Raw genomic sequence first — 23,280 nt, 5'->3', positions numbered from 1 at the left:
TGTCAAACACCCTGATGGTGGTGATGTACGTATACCCATATCCCCCAAATACGAACATCTTGGTCCCGATGATGGTAGCAGAGTGACCAATTGATTTAGGTGGTGGAGTTCCTTTGGTGTTGATTACAGACCAAACCATTGTGCTGGTGTCCAACTTGTAGGTGTCAGTAATGCATCTGCAGTTGCGTCCTCAGATGGATAAACATGGCCTTCCCCAAGACACAGGCAGAGTGGCCGCAACTTTCCCATAAACCTGTGGTTTGAACCATCTGTGTGCGTCGACATCAAATGCATAAAGAACATTGTACATATATCCTCCCCAGTATCCTCCCCAGAGGTAGACTGTATATTCTATCAGTATAGCTGTGTGGCCGTAGCGCATGGAGGGAACATCAAGGTGACCGTCTCCTCTTCCAGGTTCCACTGGAGGTAACTTCTTCCAGAATGAATCAACGTTCCTTCACAGAGATACTGAGATTCCACAGTTTACAGCAGTCGAAAGTACTTGCGCGCTCTGCTTGCGCACTAGTTGGCCATTTATGGCCTACTAGTGTGCAACAAGCAAGTATGCACTCGACAGAGTGCATTTCTAGTTTATTATTATTATTGCACAATGCACATTATGTCGCAAACGGTTCCTTTTCCTTAATTCTAGCCTGGACATCAGAATAAACCCCACTCATATTGGCCGCTCCGTCATAAACTTGCCCACGACATTTGGAAATATCCCAGGCCATGTTTTGTAACATGTCGATTATTTAAATTTCCAGCTCGCTTGCAGAAGTATCTGGTGTCTCCTCAAATCCCCAAAAAGTTATTTTTTACATCAACAGCTACGTCCTTATTATGGTGACGTATCTTTATACTTGGCTTAGCTGGTCTCACTTGGATAGATCTTGTGTAGAATCCATAATCACAGAAAAGAACGGTGCTTGGTTTATTTCAGCCGTAATGTCTTGCTGAACTCGCTGGGACAATATATATTTATATTAGCTCGTTCTGGATGTTATTGCTGTTATTGCTAAGGTATTTCCTTTGTTAGATTGCTAAGGTATTTAACTGATCGCTCGGGCCGGTTGATCAGCTCTTACAGCACAAGGTGTTAGCTTGCCAGCAGCTGGATAATTTCAAGAAAATTCCCACTGCCCGGATATGCCAAACTTTCCCTGTGCCCCCAGAATGGAAGGCTGCAAGTGGCTAGCGTTAGTGTCACATTAACAATACGTTCCAGCACTTGTCTCCAAAAGAGAGCTGCATTACGCACGTCCCTCTCCATTTGAGCATCAATTATTGTGCCATGCCTTTTCCACTGTTCATAGTACCTACTTTAGTTACTTTACACCAGTGGTTCCCAAGGTGGGATCCAGGGACCCCCAGGGGTTCTTGAGAGAGTTCCAGGGGGTCCCCAGCTAAATGATAGTTTGGAAAAATGGTTTGTATCTCTGAGTGTACAAATAGACCCTAACGGGTCCATTTGGTTCCATTTGTACACTCCAGAGTTAAATTAACATTGATTTTACGATATAAATTGTGGGTCAGAGATAGAAATGCCATTAAATGGGAGGTTCGTAGATTAATATGCATGTCAAACTAGGGGGTCCTTGAAACTAAACGGGTTGAGAATCACTTGACATGAAAAGGTTTGGGAACCACTGGTTTGCGCCATTGATTCTCTGTATGGGATTATAATTATAGTCTCATCCATGCAATTCCATTTGCTCACCACCAGAGATTGCTGCATCCCAACTTTACTCAGATCCTGAATGTTCACATTGAGTCACTGTCCTACCATGTAACCTGTGGATATTTTATTTTGTGTTTTTGTGTTTCATTTTGTAGCATTGACTGGTGCTTTTACATACAATTGCATACAATTTAACGATGATGTAATTAGTGAGTCAATTATGACTTCCCTACTGTGATTGGTAGTTGTGGGGAATTGGGTATAGTTTCAGAGAACAGGAGTCAGTGAGTGGACACAGGTGTGTGTGTGTGTTTCCAATCAAGGAGAGAGAGAGGGGAGCGGAGGTGTATGTTTTGTTTGCTGTGTGATCCAAAAGTTTTGTAACATTTAATGTAAAATGGTATTTTAGCTGTTTAGTGTGTTTATGCTAGACCAGTGGTTCTCAAAGTGGGGTCCGGGGACCCCCAGAGGTACCTGAGGGAGTTCCAGGGGGTCCCCAGCTAAATGATAGTTTGGAACCAAATGGACCCTTATGGGTCTGTAACTCAGAGTGTACAAATGCAACCAAATGGACCCTAATAGGTCCATTTGGTTCCATTTGTACACTCTGAGTTAAAATAACTTTACAATATAAATTGGGGGTCCCAGAGATAGAAATGCCATTAAATGGGGGGTCCGTAGACTAATGGTTGTCAAACTGGGGGTCCTTGAAATGTAACGGGTTGAGAATCTCTGCTAGAGCCGTAAAAATCTTCTCGTATGGGGGTCCCTGGCATATCTCTTCAAATGGGGATCCGCGGGCCAATTAGTGTCAATATGGGGGTCCTTGACATGAAAACGTTTGGGAACTAAATGTGCTAGACAACTAGTGAAGCTACAGTAATCACGTGTACTTACTTATACGTTTTAGCTGCAAGTCTCACTGGTTCAATTCTCAGAGTTACAGGCCTGCAAGGGTCTATTTGGTCCCATGTGTTACGCTCTCAGAGTTACAGGCCTGCAAGGGTCCATTTGGTTCCATGTGTTACACTCTCAGAGTTACAGACCTGTAAGGGTCCATTTGGTCCCATGTGTTACACTCTCAGAGTTACAGACCTGTAAGGGTCCATTTGGTCCCATGTGTTACACTCTCAGAGTTACAGACCTGTAAGGGTCCATTTGGTCCCATGTGTTACACTCTCAGAGTTAAGGGCCTGCAAGGGTCCATTTGGTATATGTGTTACACTCTCAGAGTTACAGACCTGTAAGGGTCCATTTGGTATATGTGTTACACTCTCAGAGTTACAGACCTGTAAGGGTCCATTTGGTATATGTGTTACACTCTCAGAGTTACAGACCTGTAAGGGTCCATTTGGTATATGTGTTACACTTTCAGAGTTACAGACCTGTAAGGGTCCATTTGGTATATGTGTTACACTCTCAGAGTTACAGACCTGTAAGGGTCCATTTGGTATATGTGTTACACTCTCAGAGTTACAGACCTGTAAGGGTCCATTTGGTTAGTTTTGAGTTGTTCTGGGAGGGAAACTGAAGGACAATGATCGGATGATGATCAACCTTCCTGTGTGTGTGTGTGTGTGTGTGTGTGTGTGTGTGTGTGTGTGTGTGTGTGTGTGTGTGTGTGTGTGTGTGTGTGTGTGTGTGTGTGTGTGTGTGTGTGGCTGTGAGTGTGTGGCTGTGAGTGTGCGTGCGTGCACTGAGTAGCACATGTTATAAAGGCCGGCCAGAGTCAAGAGTGTGGGAGGGGGGGGGGGGTGATTATGTAAGACCTAGCTTGGCCGGCCACCAATGCTGTGTGTGTGTGTGTGTGTGTGTGTGTGTGTGTGTGTGTGTGTAACAGGTAGCCAACAGCCGGTATGAATGAGGTGAATAAATATAGCGTTGCTTCACACATAATGAAGACATTTATCCTGAACCTCCATTACTCTCTCTCTCTCTCTCTCTCCAAGCTCACTTATTACTCGGCTCGTAGGTCGCCTTCTTCTGTCTTATTGTAGTTTTAATTGTAGTTCTGTCTGTCTGTAGGTTTTTTTTGTAGTTGTGAGTATGATTTAGTATATAGTTACAAGCCTTGGAGATACAAGGTGTCTTTAAGTCAGACATGCAGTGACGATATGTGGGGTAAATAAAGAGCCCTTGTGAACATCAGTTGGAGCGTTGTCTATTCTGCATCAGATGAAGATTGTTTAGGAGTTTATTTATCATTTATTTGTGGTGGTATCTACATTTGTAGGTTCCGGTTTCCATGCGGACACAGAGCAGGGCTGCACAAGGCAATCGAGTCTAGATCGGCACAGACTCGCTCTTGAGGGCTTTATAAGCGACTTCCACTGAAGGCTGCTTGGTTTCGGACGACACTTAATATGGCGCAGCCTCGCGTGAATGCGCATATCGAGGGCAAGTGTGTAGAGCGAGTGGCGAGGAACTGGTTTCAGAAAGGGGGTAGGGGACACAGGGAGAATATATATGTGAGGGTACCTATACCCTAGGGGACACGGGGAGAATGTGTGAGTGTACCTACCCTTGGGGACACGGGGAGAATATGTGAGGGTACCTACCCTAGGGGACACAGGGAGAACATGTGAGGGTATCTACCCTAGGGGACACGGGGAGAATATGTGAGGGTACCTACCCTAGGGGACACAGGGAGAACATGTGAGGGTATCTACCCTAGGGGACACGGGGAGAATATGTGAGGGTACCTACCCTAGGGGACACAGGGAGAACATGTGAGGGTATCTACCCTAGGGGACACGGGGAGAATATGTGAGGGTACCTACCCTAGGGGACACAGGGAGAATATGTGAGGGTACCTACCCTAGGGGACACAGGGAGAACATGTGAGGGTATCTACCCTAGGGGACACGGGGAGAACATAGGTATGCTCGGGTATGGGCACTGATGACCCAGATGAGAGAACACACCCACAGCGTCAGCACTACCAACTGTGTCACGATGCCCACACAGTCACATGCATGGCAAATCATCAGTGTGGTTTTGGGCTCTAAGCCCAAACCCGCAAATACTTATGCAAAACCCAGCGATGCAAAGCACTGGATGAACAAGAGAATGAGTCATTCATGATGCCGACGCAGCTGGAGCAGATAATATCAGAGAGCATGTCATTAAGGAGACTTTTATCACCTGTTGGGAGGTTGTTTAGACAGATTTGGAGCTGAGCCGAGAGACATTATACACAGCCATGCTTGAGAACGACTCACGCACACACCTTGATATATGTATGACCTCTCTGCTAAACACACAACGCACACACACACGCACACACGCACACACATGCACGCACGCACACACATGCACGCATGCACGCACGCATGCACACACGCACACATGCACACACACACACACATGCACAAAGACACACCCGGGCGGTGCAATGCGGACAGTTCAACACACGTTTATCTGTTGAGCAAACACACCGGTCGAAAACTTCCGTAGTCCACAGGTTTCGAGAGAAACATTAACAGTAGAACACACACGCACACACACACACACACACACACACGCACACACAGGTAGTATACAGTAGGTACTCCGTGTCACCTGTGTAGGTTATTGTTGGCCCCGCCCCTTCAACTCCTGAACGTGGTTGTTATTCAAAAAGCTCTGGTAAAAAAATTGACCGATCTGCAAGCTCAGAACGCATAGCGTTGTGACGTGGTGTGACTCACACCACGTCACAACGCTATGCGTTCTGAGCTGGTGGTCCCCGGACCACTGGTTGAGAACCATTGAGCTACAATAACCCATCCGCTTTAACTCCCGTACACTACCAACTCTGTCCACCAGGAGGCAGTGTTATCATGACCACTACCGTCTCTTTCCACCAGGAGGCAGTGTTATAACATGACCACTACCGTCTCTCTCCACCAGGAGGCAGTGTTATAGCATGACCACTACCGTCTCTCTCCACCAGGAGGCAGTGTTATAGCATGACCACTACCGTGACTCACACCACGTCACAACGCTATGCGTTCTGAGCTGGTGGTCCCCGGACCACTGGTTGAGAACCATTGAGCTACAATAACCCATCCGCATTAACTCCCGTACACTACCAACGTCTCTCTCCACCAGGAGGCAGTGTTATAACATGACCTACCGTCTCTCTGCACCAGGAGGCAGTGTTATCAGTGTTATAACCTGACCTACCGTCTCTCTGCACCAGGAGGCAGTGTTATCAGTGTTATAACATGACCTACCGTCTCTCTCCACCAGGAGGCAGTGTTATCAGTGTTATAACATGACCTACCGTCTCTCTGCACCAGGAGTCAGTGTTATCAGTGTTATAACATGACCTACCGTCTCTCTGCAGCAGGAGGCAGTGTTATCAGTGTTATAACATGACCACTACCGTCTCTCTGCACCAGGAGGCAGTGTTATCAGTGTTATAACCTGACCTACCGTCTCTCTGCACCAGGAGGCAGTGTTATCAGTGTTATAACATGACCACTACCGTCTCTCTCCACCAGGAGGCAGTGTTATAGCATGACCACTACCGTCTCTCTCCACCAGGAGGCAGTGTTATAGCATGACCACTACCGTGACTCACACCACGTCACAACGCTATGCGTTCTGAGCTGGTGGTCCCCGGACCACTGGTTGAGAACCATTGAGCTACAATAACCCATCCGCATTAACTCCCGTACACTACCAACGTCTCTCTCCACCAGGAGGCAGTGTTATAACATGACCTACCGTCTCTCTGCACCAGGAGGCAGTGTTATCAGTGTTATAACATGACCACTACCGTCTCTCTCCACCAGGAGGCAGTGTTATCAGTGTTATAACCTGACCTACCGTCTCTCTGCACCAGGAGGCAGTGTTATCAGTGTTATAACATGACCTACCGTCTCTCTCCACCAGGAGGCAGTGTTATCAGTGTTATAACATGACCTACCGTCTCTCTGCACCAGGAGTCAGTGTTATCAGTGTTATAACATGACCTACCGTCTCTCTGCAGCAGGAGGCAGTGTTATCAGTGTTATAACATGACCACTACCGTCTCTCTGCACCAGGAGGCAGTGTTATCAGTGTTATAACCTGACCTACCGTCTCTCTGCACCAGGAGGCAGTGTTATCAGTGTTATAACATGACCACTACCGTCTCTCTGCACCAGGAGGCAGTGTTATCAGTGTTATAACATGACCACTACCGTCTCTCTCCACCAGGAGGCAGTGTTATCAGTGTTATAACATGACCTACCGTCTCTCTCCACCAGGAGGCAGTGTTATCAGTGTTATAACATGACCACTACCGTCTCTCTCCACCAGGAGGCAGTGTTATAACATGACCACTACCGTCTCTCTCCACCAGGAGGCAGTGTTATCAGTGTTATAACATGACCACTACCATCTCTCTCCACCAGGAGGCAGTGTTCATGGGCAATGGAGAGCAGTACATCTGGAAGCCTCCCGAGGACGATGACATCATCACGCTATCACGCTGCACGCCCCGCCCCCTCCCCGCCTGCTGGGAGACGCAGCCAATAAGGGGCTGCCGCCGCCCCCTACCGCCAAGGAGGTGAGTAAGCCCCCCCAGCACCGCCCCCCCTACCTAAAGTGATGAGGTCTGTTGGCCATATATGAAGTGTGTTTTGAGTGTACAGGGTTTGATGAGGTCGGATCAACATATCTGGAATTAATTCTGTATTTATTGGCCATTCATATTTTGGAGATCTAAGGGTGGTAGCGAGGGGGAGGCAGTGTCTTGAGTGTACAGGGTTTGATGAGGTCAGATGAGGTCAGATCAACATATAGAATGAATTCTGTATTCTGGCCATATGTGGAGTGGTTGAAAAATAGCAGACCTACATGCTCAAAAATAGCAGAACTACAAGCTCGTAGATCGCTTGTAGATCTGCTATTTTTGAAAAATTGTGGAAATGTGGCGCAAATCTTTGAATATACAGGTATATTCTTTCAGAGTGAACGTTTTTAACTCAACTCTTTGCTTCTGGGGGGGGGGTCCCTGGAACTACATATCTGCCTCGCTCTCTCTCTCTCTCTCTCTCTCTCTCTCTCTCTCTCCCCCACACACCGGGCGTTTCACTACTTTTATGACGTCATAACGAGTGTTGTTGAGCAACAAATCAGAGACAGTGAAACTGTCGCCTGATAAGATGAGGCCTTGTTATTGATCCCCTGCCAGGTGGGATATATAGACAGCACATCAGTTAAAGATACAGATTACAGGGAAAGCCTGCATGCGAGGCACATTGTATTAGCCTGGCTAATAAGCCAGAATTTGAGTCTGGAGATGCTGTGTATGGATCTTGTTTCCCGGGGGGCGGGTTCAAACATTTTCTCTTTGACGCAATTGGTCAGAGCTACTGTCAGTCAAAGGTCTCAAGCATTGAACGTCACTGTACTAAAGCCCGCCCATATTGCATACCGTGTACCGATTGGCCACACCAGTTCTCTGGTGTAGGGAATTGAGCCTCTCCAGACCGTAATCCGCCGGCAGGCAATTTGGATTTGCCAACGGCTGATTCGGTCTGGCCTATTAGCCAGGCTAACATTGTATCACACTCAAAGAAACGTCATGAATTCATGGACAAAACATTCAACGTACAACTGCATAGTCAAAGTGCTTGCACGGCAGGGTTGATTTTGACAGCATGTTCTTATTTTAGTTTTAGTCACATCCACGGTCTCTTGAATAGTTAACCTAACCCTATAGGCTAAATGTCATCAAATGGTGGTCTGTACGTGGATCAAATGCAGAATAAATAATGATATGAAAAGGGTTGAAAAGCAACGCTCTGGAGGATGCAGCAGCATAAAGTCATTATCATTACGTCATGTCTCTCTAAGCTGTGCTGTTAAAGTGAGGTGACGGTCGCGGGGGTCTAGACCTATGGAGGATTTAAACAGCCCCCCCACCCCTCCACACACACACACACACACACACACACACACACACACACACATGCACACACAGACGTTGAGCCCCCCTGGGATGGGTTGGCTGCTGTACACGGGGATTTAAGGGGTTAAGTCCGTGTTGTTTGCCCTCCTATAGCCAGTTAAAACCCCGCCTCTGGAAATTCAGACAAGCACTACGCGCACGCATGCACACACACACACACACACACACACACACACACACACACACACACACACACACACACACACACACACACACACACACACACACACAGCAGCTGGCCCTCACTCTACACTGCAATCTACAATCTGTCTCTTTCACAATTCCCCCCCCTGCCCCCCTCTCTCTCTCTCTCTCTCTCTCTCTCTCTCTCTCTCTCTCTCTCTCTGTGTGTGTGTGTGTCAATCAATTCAGTTAAATCAAATGCAATGGGACTTTATTGGCACTGCAGGAAACTTACCTTTACATTCGCCAAGCATGTTAGAAAAGATAAAAGGTAAAAGGTCACAGCTTATATACAATATGTGCAAATAACACACTGGTTGGTTTGCTTAAGGCCATTCCTCACCAACAGATAGAGAGCCTTCCAGAGCTGTGGACTGGCCTGTGGACCATTCTACAAAATGTCTTCTAAACATGGCAGGTTTTCTGAAAAACCTCATGTTTCTATGTCAGTAGTTCTCAAACTATTTAATGTCAAGGAGCCCCAAAAATATTTGTATTTGGCCACCGAACCCCCGAAAAGATGTATAGTTCCAGGGACCCCCCAGAGGCAAAGTTTTGAGTTAAAAACGTTCGCTCTGAAACAATATATATTCAAAGATTTGCATCACATTTTCACGGGTTTTTCAAAAATAGCAGACCTACAAGCTCGTAGCTTGTAGAGCTGCTATTTTTCAACAGCTAAAGTGTATAATGCTTGAAACACCAAAAGGGGTTTATGTACACAGAATGACCTTAATACATGACATACGTACCGCCATATACTGTACAGACAAGAAAAGTCTACGTTTAATTTCAATTCCATTCAGACTGTTGGCACATGGCATGACAGAACATATACCTTTAAGTTTCCAAAGAATAAATATGGACATGTGAAAAGGGAATAATCATATTTATAAACTATAGCTCAAGACCCACAAGAATGCATGCATTTGCTTTCTCTCTCTCTCTCTCTCTCTCTCTCTCTCTCTCTCTCTCTCTCTCTCTCTCTCTCTCTCATTCTCTCTCTCTCTCTCTCTGTCTCTCGCCCGCCCGTGTCCTGACATGCCCATATAACTGTGGGTGTATTATCTGGACTTTGTCAGTTTCACCCGTAAAAGAAAGAAAAAAGGTGTTGATTTTCCACTCCCCCTCCCTGTCTGTAAATCTCTCTCTCTCTCTCTCTCTCTCCTCTCTCTCTCTCTCTCTCTCTCTCTCTCTCTCTCTCTCTCTCTCTCTCTCTCTCTCTCTCTCTCTCTCTCTCTCTCTCTCTCTCTCTCTCTCTCTCTCTCTCTCCTCCAACTCCCCGCCACACTATAAGGAGGCGCTGGCTCCAGTCAGCCAATCGGGTCGTACGAGGCACGCCTCACACACACACACACACACACACACACACACACACACACACACACACACACACACACACACACACACACACTCCACTCCCCTCCCTGTCTGTAAATCTCTCTCTCTCTCTCTCTCTCTCTCTCTCTCTCTCTCTGGCTGAATGCAGTGCAGACCACTCCAAAAAGAAAAGAAGGAAACATTTGGAAACGGGTGCATATTTGTTGCTACTCATGAATTGATCGCACGAACGCATGCACGCACATACTGTTGTGTTGTTTCCATGGTGATTTGACTGTGCTGATGTGAAACATTAAAGGTACATTTCACCGCTGGAAGAAACTGCAGTCACTCAATATTAAAGCTGCCATAAGCAATAATAAATCATGTCAAATTTTTTCTTTGTTTTTTATTTATTTTTTGGTATTCAGACAGCCAGCAATGAGTAAAACTCTCCCCATGTAGTCTCTGTGACACATCTAGGGGCCACAATCTGCATTCAAAGATATTCTTAGAAGCTTTGTCATTGGTCGAAAAAAACCCGGTCGAAATGACTAATCAATCAGGAAGTAATGACCAAACGACCAATGAAGGGAAAATCTTCACAGAGCGTTTTAGTCATTGCTGGCTGTCTGATTACCAAAAAATAAATAAATAAAAAGGTAGTTAAAATTTTGACATAATTGCTTATAGCAGCGTTAATAGTATTTGTAGTATAGATAACAGCAGCACAATTAGAAATTTGCAACCTATATCCAGAAATATAATGAAGTCTGTGTGTTTGACTGGGGTTTGACTTGATTGCTGAATTCCTACAATCCCCATAATGCTTTAGTGCACTGCCCCTCCTTGTGGAGAGGGGGAGGCTGCATGGAGGTGTGACTTTGTAGTTCAGGAAGGAAGTGAGACCACATTTCCATGACAGGTTTTTGGTCATGAACATGTTGCCATGACTAGAATATCTAAAAACACATCTTATATGAAAACCCCAGGAAAGGGTTTCTTGTGTCCTAATCATCATTAAAATAAGATCTGGTTGCAAAAGGGGCCCTTTTATGTCTGTCTGTCTGTTTGAATATATTCTTTCAGGGGTCCTTTTTGGGGGTCCTTGACGTGAAAATGTTTGAGAACGACTGACATAGAAACATAGGGGTTTTCAGAAAACTGTCAGGATTTAGAAGACATTTTGTAGAATCGTCCTCAGGTCTGAATGGGTTAAGTCCAGTGCGGTTCCCAACCTGTGGGTCGCGGTCCCATTGGTGGGACCGCGTGAGGGTATAGAGAGTCGCAGTCCCGCCCCCTTTCATGAGAATTCACCATTCATTTTTCCATAGATGTTTCAAAAAGTAAAGACCTTTTAAGCGTCGGACAAAGACAACTCTTGTTGTGACAAATCATGACAATAAACACACGTTTTGGGGCCGATCAAATAATTAGAACATTTTGTTCTTTCTAATTATTTGATTATTTGATTGGCGAAGGCGGGTTACGAGGGTACGAATCCTGAGAACTCCCGTGTGTGGCAAAGATTGTGTTAATGCATAATGTTGGTGCCTGTTGGGGGGGAAACCCTCATTATGTCCAACACTGTTATAGGCCTACTGTTCTGTAGTCACATTCATTATGTCCAACACTGTTATACTGTTCTGTAGTCACATTCATCATGTCCAACACTGTTATACTGTTCTGGAGTCACATTCATTATGTCCAACACTGTTATACTGTTCTGGAGTCACATTCATTATGTCCAACACTGTTATACTGTTCTGTAGTCACATTCATTATGTCCAACACTGTTATACTGTTCTGTAGTCACATTCATTATGTCCAACACTGTTATACTGTTCTGTAGTCACATTCATTATCTCCAACACTGTTATACTGTTCTGTAGTCACATTCATTATGTCCAACACTGTTATACTGTTCTGTAGTCACATTCATTATGTCCAACACTGTTATACTGTTCTGTAGTCACATTCATTATGTCCAACACTGTTATACTGTTCTGTAGTCACATTCATTATCTCCAACACTGTTATACTGTTCTGTAGTCACATTCATTATCTCCAACACTGTTATACTGTTCTGGAGTCACATTCATTATGTCCAACACTGTTATACTGTTCTGTAGTCACATTCATTATGTCCAACACTGTTATACTGTTCTGGAGTCACATTCATCATGTCCAACACTGTTATACTGTTCTGTAGTCACATTCATTATGTCCAACACTGTTATACTGTTCTGTAGTCACATTCATTATGTCCAACACTGTTATACTGTTCTGTAGTCACATTCATTATGTCCAACACTGTTATACTGTTCTGTAGTCACATTCATTATGTCCAACACTGTTATACTGTTCTGTAGTCACATTCATTATCTCCAACACTGTTATACTGTTCTGTAGTCACATTCATTATCTCCAACACTGTTATACTGTTCTGGAGTCACATTCATTATGTCCAACACTGTTATACTGTTCTGTAGTCACATTCATTATGTCCAACACTGTTATACTGTTCTGTAGTCACATTCATTATGTCCAACACTGTTATACTGTTCAGGAGTCACATTATGCAGCAAATTTTGATGTTAGTTTTAGTCATAGTCTCTTGAATAGCTTTCATTTAGTCTTAATCTCACTTTAGTCACCTGGAATGTTTTTGTGTTTAAGTCTAGTTTTAGTCGAGTAAATATGATTTTAGTCGACTAAAACTACAGTTGATTTAGTCGTCTAAAATGCATTTTGGCGGGCCTTGATGCCGTCGTTGATGCTGTTTTTAGTTACACATGCTGAAAATAGCCGCTCTACAAGCTCACAACGCGTCGCACTGCGATGCGTTGTGAGCTTGTAGATCGGCTATTTTCATCATGCAACCTAAAATGACTTACTGTATACTGGATCTCTTGTCCACTAGTCCCTTCCTATAACATTTTAGTCTAGTTCTTATTTGTTGAAGAAATTGTCCGTATATTTAGACTTTGTTTTAGTCATCGCAGCTTAGTCACGTTTTGAGCTTGTAGAGCTGCTTTTGTGCGTCGCTGTGGTGTGATCAAGTAGGACGTTATAGTTTTAAACAAAAAAAAATCAACATTTGAATAAATGTGTATCTGCTTGCCAGCGACGGTATTTAGACATTTCTACGTTTCATATTACTATACGTTAAAGTTTCAATGCAGTACTTTTACTGACTGTAACACACTGTGTGTGTGTGGAGTGTAATCCATACTTATATTGAAGTAAGAGAGAGAGAGAGAGAGAGAGAGAGAGAGAGAGAGAGGGGCAGAGAGAGAGAGGCAGAGAGAGGCAGAAAGAGAGAGAGAGAGGCAGAGAGGGGCAGAGAGAGGCAGAGAGAGAGAGAGAGGGGGAGAGAGGAGGGGAAATGAAAACATTGCCCGCTCGCCCCGGCTTCCTCAACAGCTGCAGCCCAGTTTTGAAATCCCCACCGTCTTGTGACTTCCTTCCTCTGTTGCACACACGCACGTGCATGTGTGTGTTTTTGTGGAGCGTGCACGATCGCTGCACAGGCCAGGGTCTTTGTTTATCCAAAAAGGTCACACAAGAGATTTGTGTGTGTGTGTGTGTGTGTGTGTGTGTGTGTGTTGGGGGGGGGGGGGGGTGTGGCTTGAGGGAGGGGGAGAGAGAGAGAGAGAGAGAGAGAGAGAGGACAGACAGACAGACAGACAGACACTCCCCTTATGGAATTTTGACACATAAATGCCAGAGAGGTCAGAGTGTCATCGCTTTGGCCGTATCCCCTCCGTAGATTTAGTCAGATCAGAAGCCTATATGACTGTAAATAGACTTTTTCGATGACTGAAATGTGACTAAAACTAAATTACATTTTATTCAAAAGACCGACTATAAAACAAAATGTGCTGTCAAAATCAACGCTTCCGAGACATTAGTGTGTGTGTGTGTGTGTGTGTGTGTGTGTGTGTGTGTGTGTGTGTGTGTGTGTGTGTGTGTGTGTGTGTGTGTGTGTGTGTGTGTGTGCGTGTGTGCGTGTGCGTGTGCGTGTGCAGGACTCAGGAGGCTGTTAAGGTGAAAATTTAACCGGTCTGTCCAGTCAGTGTGCATTAGGTAACCCTGCCTCTCTCTCTCTCTCTCTCTCTCTCTCTCTCTCTCTCTGATAACATAGTTTACTCTGTCTTATCCGGGCCTGGTCAAAATAGGTCAGGTTACAGCACAGAGCGAGCTCTGTCAACACATGCATGTGCGCACGCACGCACGCACACACACACACACACACACACACACACACACACACACACGTGCACACGTTTGTATATTACTACTCTTGTGAGCATGTTAACATTTTAGGACAGGCTACTTGTATTTACTTTTTAAACCTAATAAGCCAAAAGCCAGATATTTATTTTGGCTTAGTTGTGTGTGTGTGTGTGTGTGTGTGTGTGTGTGTGTGTGTGTGTGTGTGTGTGTGTGTGTGTGTGTGTGTGTGTGTGTGTGTGTGTGTGTGTGTGTGCACACGTGCATACCCCACCCATATATTATGCGTTGGAGCCTCTACAGTGGTGCCCGTTGGGCACTGGCCTACTTGGAACGATGCAAGTTGGAAATGCATGACCCACCCAGATATTATGCCTGTGTCCCTTTTATGCCCATATATGGAGTTATTTGTCAGGCATGCCCAAATATGGCCAGCTCCATATATGGTGCCTCGGCAAGGGCCCTGTCCAGAGCCTTGACAGATGCCTTTTTGGGGGCGGTTCTGGACAACCGTGGGTCCGACGGACTCGACACCGGGCACTGCACCCCGTGCGGTGGTGTGAAACACGTGTGTCGAAGTTGATGTCGGCCGGGCGAACAGTTCTCCAGTTAGCTGGATTAAAGACGTACACATGCACACACAGACAAAGACTTGCATTTGTGTATAAATTGTATAAAAACTGACTCAAAGAATCTTTTTCTACACCATTCTTCTACACCATTTTCTCTAATAAGTAATAGTAGTGTACGTATGTATAGATATTGCTGTCTTATTTAACCGCATTTGGGGCGAGAATGGGCTCTTGTGTCAGTCAGAGGAAATGAGAGATCTCACATGGGGCGCTGCGTGCGTGCAGTATAACTCATAAGGTAGGACCTATAAGCCTGTGTAATGAACGCCTTCTTATTAAAATACATTTGAAATCAATTGTGGATTGAATGGGCAGACAGTGGAGTGGAGCCACGCTGTGCGACAGGACAGCCTGTTGTACAGAATGTGCTCTGACTCTGTGGGCTTACAGTGTTGGAAAGAACTCTTATGTGCAGGACAAATTGTCCTCGCAACGTTTATTTCTCAGATCCGACTGTACACACACACACACACGCACGTGCGCGCCAACGCACATGCGTGCCAGTATATATATAATATGCATCCATTTGGCCACGGGCCCACAGCACCTTAGCGCTGGTGTATAATTAGAGCTGGTTGCACCCATATTGTCCCCAGATGCCTTGTATACGTGCAGACGTGCACACACACACACACACACACACACACACACACACACACACACACACGCACACACATATAGGAGACAGGCTGTACATTCATATCTCTGTCTCCCTCCCAAGGGCTCTGAAACATGACACCTCAAGGCCGCAGAGAGAGAGACACACACACACACACACACACACACACACACGCACGTGCAGGCACGGGCGCACACACACACTGCACAGAACCAATCACAGCAGCTGTATATCCCGACATGCTCAGTACACACATGCATGTGTCAGTTACAGCCATAGGTCAGCAATTCTTCTGAACATAATCAGCTGTAGCAACTCCTATACTAGCACGGCTTTCCAAACCGTGGGTCTGGGCGACGGATGTTTAGTAATAGGCTAATAATCTAGACTCTGAAGTAACTTAATAGTAACTTAAGAGAAACCTTATATGAACATCTGGGAACTAAATCGTTACCAAGAAATGTCTTCACCAATGTGTTTCTAAAGGTGTCTAATAATATGTACTAAAAGTTTTAAATTCAACTCCCGTAGGAAATTTGAGTTATTAGCACAATATGTGACCATATATCATTAAAATCCTATATAAAGGGGGGAGTCAAAATGTCATCATTCTTTAAGTAGCATGTGACATATGAAACTAGGGGGTTTTCATGATTCTGAATCCATTCCAAGCATTAGTTTTGCACAAAAAACACTCATTGGGAAGAAAACAGCACATTTGTGGATACGTGGATATGGCCGACTTTAGCCCAAGGAGTGTTTTTGTGCAAAACTAATGCTTGGAATGGATTCAGAATCATGAAAACCCCCTAGTTTCATATCATGCTACTTAAAGAATGATGAAATTTGGAAATATTTTTGTCTTATAGGATGTTAATGGTCACATATTATGCTAATAACTCGAATTTCCCACAGGAGTTGAATTTCAAACTTGTAGTGCAGTAGACACATTTAGAAACAGTCCTATCTGATTGACAGCTTATACACCTACACAGAATAGTCATATATCTGATTGACAGCCCATACATCCACACAGAAAAGTCCTATCTGCTTGACAGCCCATACATCCAAACAGAAAAGTCATATATCTGATTGACAGCCCATACATCCACACAGAAAAGTCCTCTCTGATTGACAGCCCCATACATCCAAACAGAAAAGTCCTCTCTGATTGACAGCCCATACATCCAAACAGAAAAGTCCTATCTGATTGCATTAAACAACGTTAAATGACATTAAACTCACTTCGCCACTTGATTTTCCACTCGCTTCATGTATGCACATATATACCCTCCATCAATGTTGAATGTCAAAACAGAATTCAACATTTGTATATAGGCCTACTTTTACACATGGTAATTGACGATCTCATTGTGTTATTTCGTTCTCTGCGTTTGTGTGTGTGCGTGCGTCAGATCGCAGACACCTACTCCACCGTGTGCAAATCGCTCAAGAAGAAAGCGCCCCCGCCATCGTCGGGGGCGTCGGGGGGAGGAGAGTACAGCAACGGAGCCAAGACCCTCCCTCGCTCCTTCGGCACGGAGAAAAACGGCGGCCGCGGGGGTCGCGGAGGTCGCGGGGGACACGGAAGTCGAGGAGGAGGAGGGGTCCAGACCCAACAGGCCCGCTCCTACGAGGAGCCCTGCTCCTACCAGCCCGGTGCCGGGGGGGACAGATCCTACCAGCCCGGTGCCGGGGGGGACAGATCGTGGCATGTGGGCGTGGCATCGCCCACGCCCGCTGAGTCAAGCGACCCTGCCTACGCCACCATCGACCCCCACCACCGGAGGCAGCGGGTGGAGCAGGGTAGGTTATCACGCTACGACGCGGCATGGCCCTTTTACCCATCTGTAAAAAACAACTGCCCTTCTCTCCTTTCCAGACCATTAATCCAAGCTTTACTGTGGTGAAAGAAATGCCAAATGGCTCCCCTTTCCTCCTACCGGAAGGCAGCATTCAGGAGAATTCCTTTTATCCGAAGTCGCCTGAATTTAGAACGTAGCATTTTGCGTTGAACCAATTTGTTTTGAAATTCAGAGTGCTGGGTTGCCCCCCGAAAATAGCTGTTATTTTCGCTATTTTGGGCCAAAAGTGCCCTCTTATGGGATTTCAGCCCCTGCCTCTTTAACACTCTCTGCACGTGCTTGAGTGTGAATGTGTGTGTGTGAATGGGTGAATGTGATGCACAATATATCTGCTAAATGTCTACATGTAGCCAGGGTTTAAGTTGTACTGAATTTGCAAACTCAATAAAAGCTAATTCCTATAGGTTTTGTTGAGGACAGTTTCACGATACATTTAAATCTCCTTCGATGGAACTCTTATATGAGCATTTTTTCATCACGATAACCGATATAATAATAATGATTATAATCCCATCTCTCTAATCAATACTATTGATTATAATCCCATCTATATAATCCATAATAACGATTATAATCCCATCTCTATAATCCATAATAACGATTATAATCCCATCTCTCTAGCACCGATGGGAGATGTTCCCGCCACTAACGCTAGCGGCTCAGCAGTGGCGCCATCCGGTTGCGGCGCCACACTGAAGAGGAAGAAACAGCCGCAGCCTCCACCCAAACCTCCACCTGGACAGATACAGCAGCAGCTCCAGCAGATACAGAACATGCAGCAGGGCCCTCAACAGCAGCTACAGCAGCAGATACAGGGCCCTCAACAGCAGCTACAGCAGCAGATACAGGGCCCTCAACAGCAGGTACAGCAGCAGATACAGGGCCCTCAACAGCAGCAGATACAGGGCCCTCAACAGCAGCTACAGCAGCAGATACAGGGCCCTCAACAGCAGCAGATACAGGGCCTTCAACAGCAGCTACAGCAGCAGATACAGGGCCCTCAACAGCAGCTACAGCAGCAGATACAGGGCCCTCAACAGCAGCTACAGCAGCAGATACAGGGCCTTCAACAGCAGCTACAGCAGCAGATACAGGGCCCTCAACAGCAGCAGATACAGGGCCCTCAACAGCAGCTACAGCAGCAGATACAGGGCCCTCAACAGCAGCTACAGCAGCAGATACAGGGCCCTCAACATCAGCAGATACAGGGCCCTCAACAGCAGCAGATACAGGGCCCTCAACAGCTGCTACAGCAGCAGATACAACACATACAGGGCTCTCAAGGTGAGCTCTCACCTTGATATCACTCCAGTTTTAGCCTCACTACATTGGCTCCCAATAGAGCGTCGCAGTCCCGCACCCCCTTTCAGAACGATGAGTAAACCAGGAAATAATTCCCCATTCATTTTTCCCCATAGACGTTTCCCTATGCAGTTAACCCCTGGGGTCAAAAAACCTTAGGTTTCGTTTTTAGCTAGGTGGCCCTGCAGCCTTCATCCAATCAGGATAGAGAGAGTAGCCTTCCGCCAATCACGATCGAGCGGGGGCGGGCCTTGGTGTGCGTGCTGTTGGTCTGTCGCATGTCCCCCCCACTGTAGTGCGTGCATGTGCATAATTTGTTACCGGGGCGGACCAGGGGTTTTTCCAAATCACCAAAATCACTGAATGCTCCTTTAAATAAATACTTTTTGAAACGTCAAAATGGGAAAAATGAATGGGGAATTATTTCCTGGTGCCCTTGTCGTTTTGAAAGGGGGCGGTTTAGACTGCGATTTAATTTAAATAATTTGCTGCGAAGACCGCCATCTGGTGGCTGAATTGTGTACTTGAAGACCTCCAACTCTCTATGGAGAACAGTGTTATTTTGAAAGGCGTTTCACTCGAAAACAGAAAAACAGGAGGTGAAAATGTGTATGTAACATGTCGTTATTAATTTCGCCCCCAAAAAATACATTTTGTAACCGGCGATCATATCGTTTATAGAAATGAGCTGCAAAAGCTTGTTTGATATAAAACGCCTTGAAGAAGATATTAGGATTCTAAAAACTGCGTTCCCATAGAGAGCATAAGCCAGCAGACTCACTTCCGTTTAAAAACAAACAAAAAATAATGAACGCACCGGAACTGGAGTGTTACAAGCGCGTACAGAACAGAGTTGTGAACCGTAATCAATTTCATATTAACCCATTTGGACCTGAGGATGATTCTACAAATGTCTTCTAAATCCTGACAGTTTTCTGAAAACCCATATGTTTCTACATTGTCAGTGGTTCTCAAACATTTTCATGTCAAGGACCCCAAAAATAATATATGTAATTGGCCGCCGACCCCCATTTGAAAATATGTTGTTCCAGGGACCCCCCCAGAGGCAAAGATTTGAGTTAAAAACGTTCGCTCTGAAAGAATATATATATTAAAAGTTTTGCACAACAAGCTCATAGCGCGGCACCGAGAGCTTGTAGATTTGCTCAATGAGCGAGGCTCTTAACTTGAAAACCGGAAACCGCAAAATTAATTTAATCCACCCAAAGCATACTTTCTGTAAGCAAAATACTATCGTTTGCAGAAATCAGACGCAAATCAAGCTTGATTTTAGTCTAAAAAGAAGAACCCGATATATTAGTGTTCAAAAAGCTGCGTCCCCATAGACGACGGCATAAGCCAGCAAAATGTCTGTTGTTTTTTTTGTTTGGAATTATTTTTGTTATTATTTTAATGTAATTTTACTTATTTTTTCTTTCCTTTTAAAGCTGTTATAAACAATAATAAGTCAACATTTTAAAGACGTTTTTTTTTTTGTATTTTGTACGCTCCCCCCAAAAATGTAATCTCTGTGACACATCTAGGGGCCGCAAACTGCATTCAAAGATTTTCCTAGAAGCTTTGTCATTGGTCGATTGCCTGTCTACTTCCTGATTGGTTAGTCATTGCGGCCAGGTTTTTTTTCGACCAATGACAAAGCTTGTAGGAACATCTTTGAATGCAGATTGCGGCCCCTAGATGTGTCACAGAGACTACATTTTTGGGGGGAGTTCTACCCATTGCTGGCTGTCTGAATACAACAAAAAAGATCATTAAGATGTTGACATATTATTTCTTTAATACTCTGTAAAGCATTATAATGAAAGGTGCTCTATAAATGATTATAACTATTACGTATTATTCCAGGGCCTCAAGGACCGCTGCCGCAGGGGGGCTCCTCCCCGGGGGGGCGCCCGGGCCCCCTGCCGCCCCCGCCGCCCCCACTGCCCCTCCCTCCACCCATACCCCCGCCCAGGGGCGCCGCCATGCTGCCACCACCGCCGCCCCCCGGTGGAGCGGGCGAGAACTGTCGCGAGGGCGTCGCCGCGGCGACCTGCTGCGATGCCAAGCGACAGGGAGGAGGAGGAGGGGGAGGAGGGGCCTCCTCGGGGACCACCACCATCTTCACCTTCAACGACGGCATGGAGATGTACGTCACCGGACTGTAGCCCTGCCCAGAGTCATTTAGATGTACGTCACCGGACTGTAGCCCTGCCCAGAGTCATTTAGATGTACGTCACCGGACTGTAGCCCTGCCCAGAGTCATTTAGATGTACGTCACCGGACTGTAGCCCTGCCCAGAGTCATTTAGATGTACGTCACCGGACTGTAGCCCTGCCCAGAGTCATTTAGATGTACGTCACCGGACTGTAGCCCTGCCCAGAGTCATTTAGTCAGAGAGTGGCGACACTAGCGTTGACTCCCATTGTAACAATGGAATGCGGAAGTGCTCATTCTATCTCAATGGGATAGTTCCAGCCATAGGAGCAATGTTTGGAACTATAGCCCATAGGCACCCGCTTTGCGGCGAGATCAAAGTGTGTCGCTACTCTCCTACTCTACACTATGGCCCCTCCCTGCCCCACCCTGCTAGGCCACACCCACTGGGGACCGACTCCCAAGCTATATTAGGGACCCCTCAGGGTTCCTTGAGGGGGATATGTGGGGGAGGGGGTCGTGGTTGGAACCCTTATACCACGGTCTGTATAACTCTGAGAGTGTATATATACGAATGGAATACAGTTTACAGACGTAAAGAAGAAGAAAAGTGGGCTCCGAGTCATCATGGCTCCAGAGAGAGAGAGAGAGAGAGAGAGAGAGGTATAGAAGAGGTATAGAATAGATCAATAGCGTAGAGCAGTGGTTCCCAGAGTGGTTCCCAGGGGTCCTTGAGGGGGTACCAAATGGACCCTTATGGGTCTGTAACGCTGAGAGTGTACAAATGTTGTACACTCTCAGAGTAAAATTAACATTGATTTCACAATATAGCCTAAATGGGTGGTCCCAGACATAATGAAATGCCAATATATGGGGGGTTCATAGCCTAATGCATGTCAAACTGGGGGTCCTTGAAATTAAACTGGTTAAACATCTTCTCTCACGGGGGTCCCTGGCATATGTTTTAAAATGGGGGGTCCGCAGGCTAATTAGTGTCAATTTGGGGTTTGTACACTCAGAGTTATGGGGGTCGTCGATTTGCATTTGTATTTTTTTACGATTGAAGGACCACTGGTATGGACCTATATGTCAACAAGCCTATTCACTACCAGAGACATCGACAGTAGAGTTACGTCAATGAGGGCGCAGAACACAGTGCCGGTCCCGTGGTTCAGCCAATGAGGGGGGCAGAAAACAGTGCCGGTTCATGTAACTCTTCGTTTGCCACTATCTAAAGCCCATAGAGACTCCAATGCATTCCGTCAACTTCCCGCGGGTTGATCAGGCCTTTGTCACTCTTCTTCGCCAATAGAAGTCTATGCAGAGGAGCCGCCAGGGGACTGAAGCCCCATGAAGTGAGCGGAGGTGGCGCAACTCTCTCTCTCTCTGTCTTTCTCCCTGTCTAAGGCTCTGTGCACTTAGCTGGGACCAACAATGTGCTGTACATAAAAAAGTTACTGAAGAAAGGACGTCCGCTACTGGAGAAAGACAACCGAGAGATGGAGCACACTCTCCCCCCTCCCCCATTTTGTCTTGATATCAGGTTCAAACAGGGTCTTAATTTGGGAGCGTACGGAGTTTATAGTTCCAGGGTCGGTTCTGTGTATACCGGTACCTCAAAAAACCAAATGCCGCCAAACAACGGGGGTGGGGGGGGTGCTGTCAGTGCATCTTGACTGAAGGCACGTCACACGCACTCGCCCGTTTTGCACATCGTTTATTATTCATCATTTTGAATACGAGTTGTAGTGCAGTTTTTTGAAAAGAGGAAACGCAAGTCGTATATATATATTACGCAGACGTCATTAAAATAAAAATTTCGACACGCCGCGCGAATACGTCGTGCGCGAAAACACTATTACAACTATTATGGAAGGGGGCTGGGGGGGGCAGCAGGCTGTTATAGCTATAGCTGTTGTCACCCGAGAAAGATCGAGTCACTCACAACATTGCTTGGCGTATACGTGTGCCGCTCTCGCGTGCGTGTGTACGTGCGCAACACACGTGCACGTCATTGTGGGGGAGCTTATGTAATGTAAGCAGATGGATGTCACAGAGATTTGCTGTGCTTAGCTCTCTCTCTCTGAGCAAACATCTGAAACAAGTTCTCTGTGCAGCTGCGGCAGCGGCGGCACTATCGCTAGCTGTAGCAGGCCCTATAGCTGTTGTTGTTGCCGGGCAGACTATAAGAATCGCGCTCCACCTTTGTTTTTACGTATCGGCTTAATGGTCTTGTATTGTTTAACTTTAAACTTTAAAGCTATGATGAGAAAACAAAAAGCTTCAAAAGGTACCGTGCTCACTCCACCCCGTGCTCACCATATGTGGATTTTGAC

General features: G+C 45.8%; 1 protein-coding gene across 1 annotated transcript in view; it reads left to right on the top strand.

Annotated features, from left to right (window-relative positions):
* LOC308315964 (uncharacterized protein) overlaps positions 1-20,955 on the top strand; it is a gene marked incomplete at its 3' end in the record, with an annotated part of 37,235 nt that extends 16,280 nt beyond the window's left edge. The window contains 5 exon segments of the mRNA XM_080764241.1: positions 7,069-7,158; positions 7,161-7,223; positions 17,036-17,426; positions 18,107-18,769; positions 20,654-20,955. Coding sequence (XP_080620367.1) covers positions 7,069-7,158; positions 7,161-7,223; positions 17,036-17,426; positions 18,107-18,769; positions 20,654-20,955 — 1,509 coding nt within the window.
* Positions 20,956-23,280: the final 2,325 nt, after the last annotated feature.

Source organism: Protomyctophum bolini (assembly GCF_963924005.1).
Source record: "Protomyctophum bolini genome assembly, chromosome: 5".
In the NCBI taxonomy this organism is placed as follows: Eukaryota; Metazoa; Chordata; class Actinopteri; order Myctophiformes; family Myctophidae; genus Protomyctophum; species Protomyctophum bolini.
The sequence above is the reverse complement of the archived record's forward strand: the minus strand, read 5'-3'. Positions and strand labels throughout refer to the sequence as shown.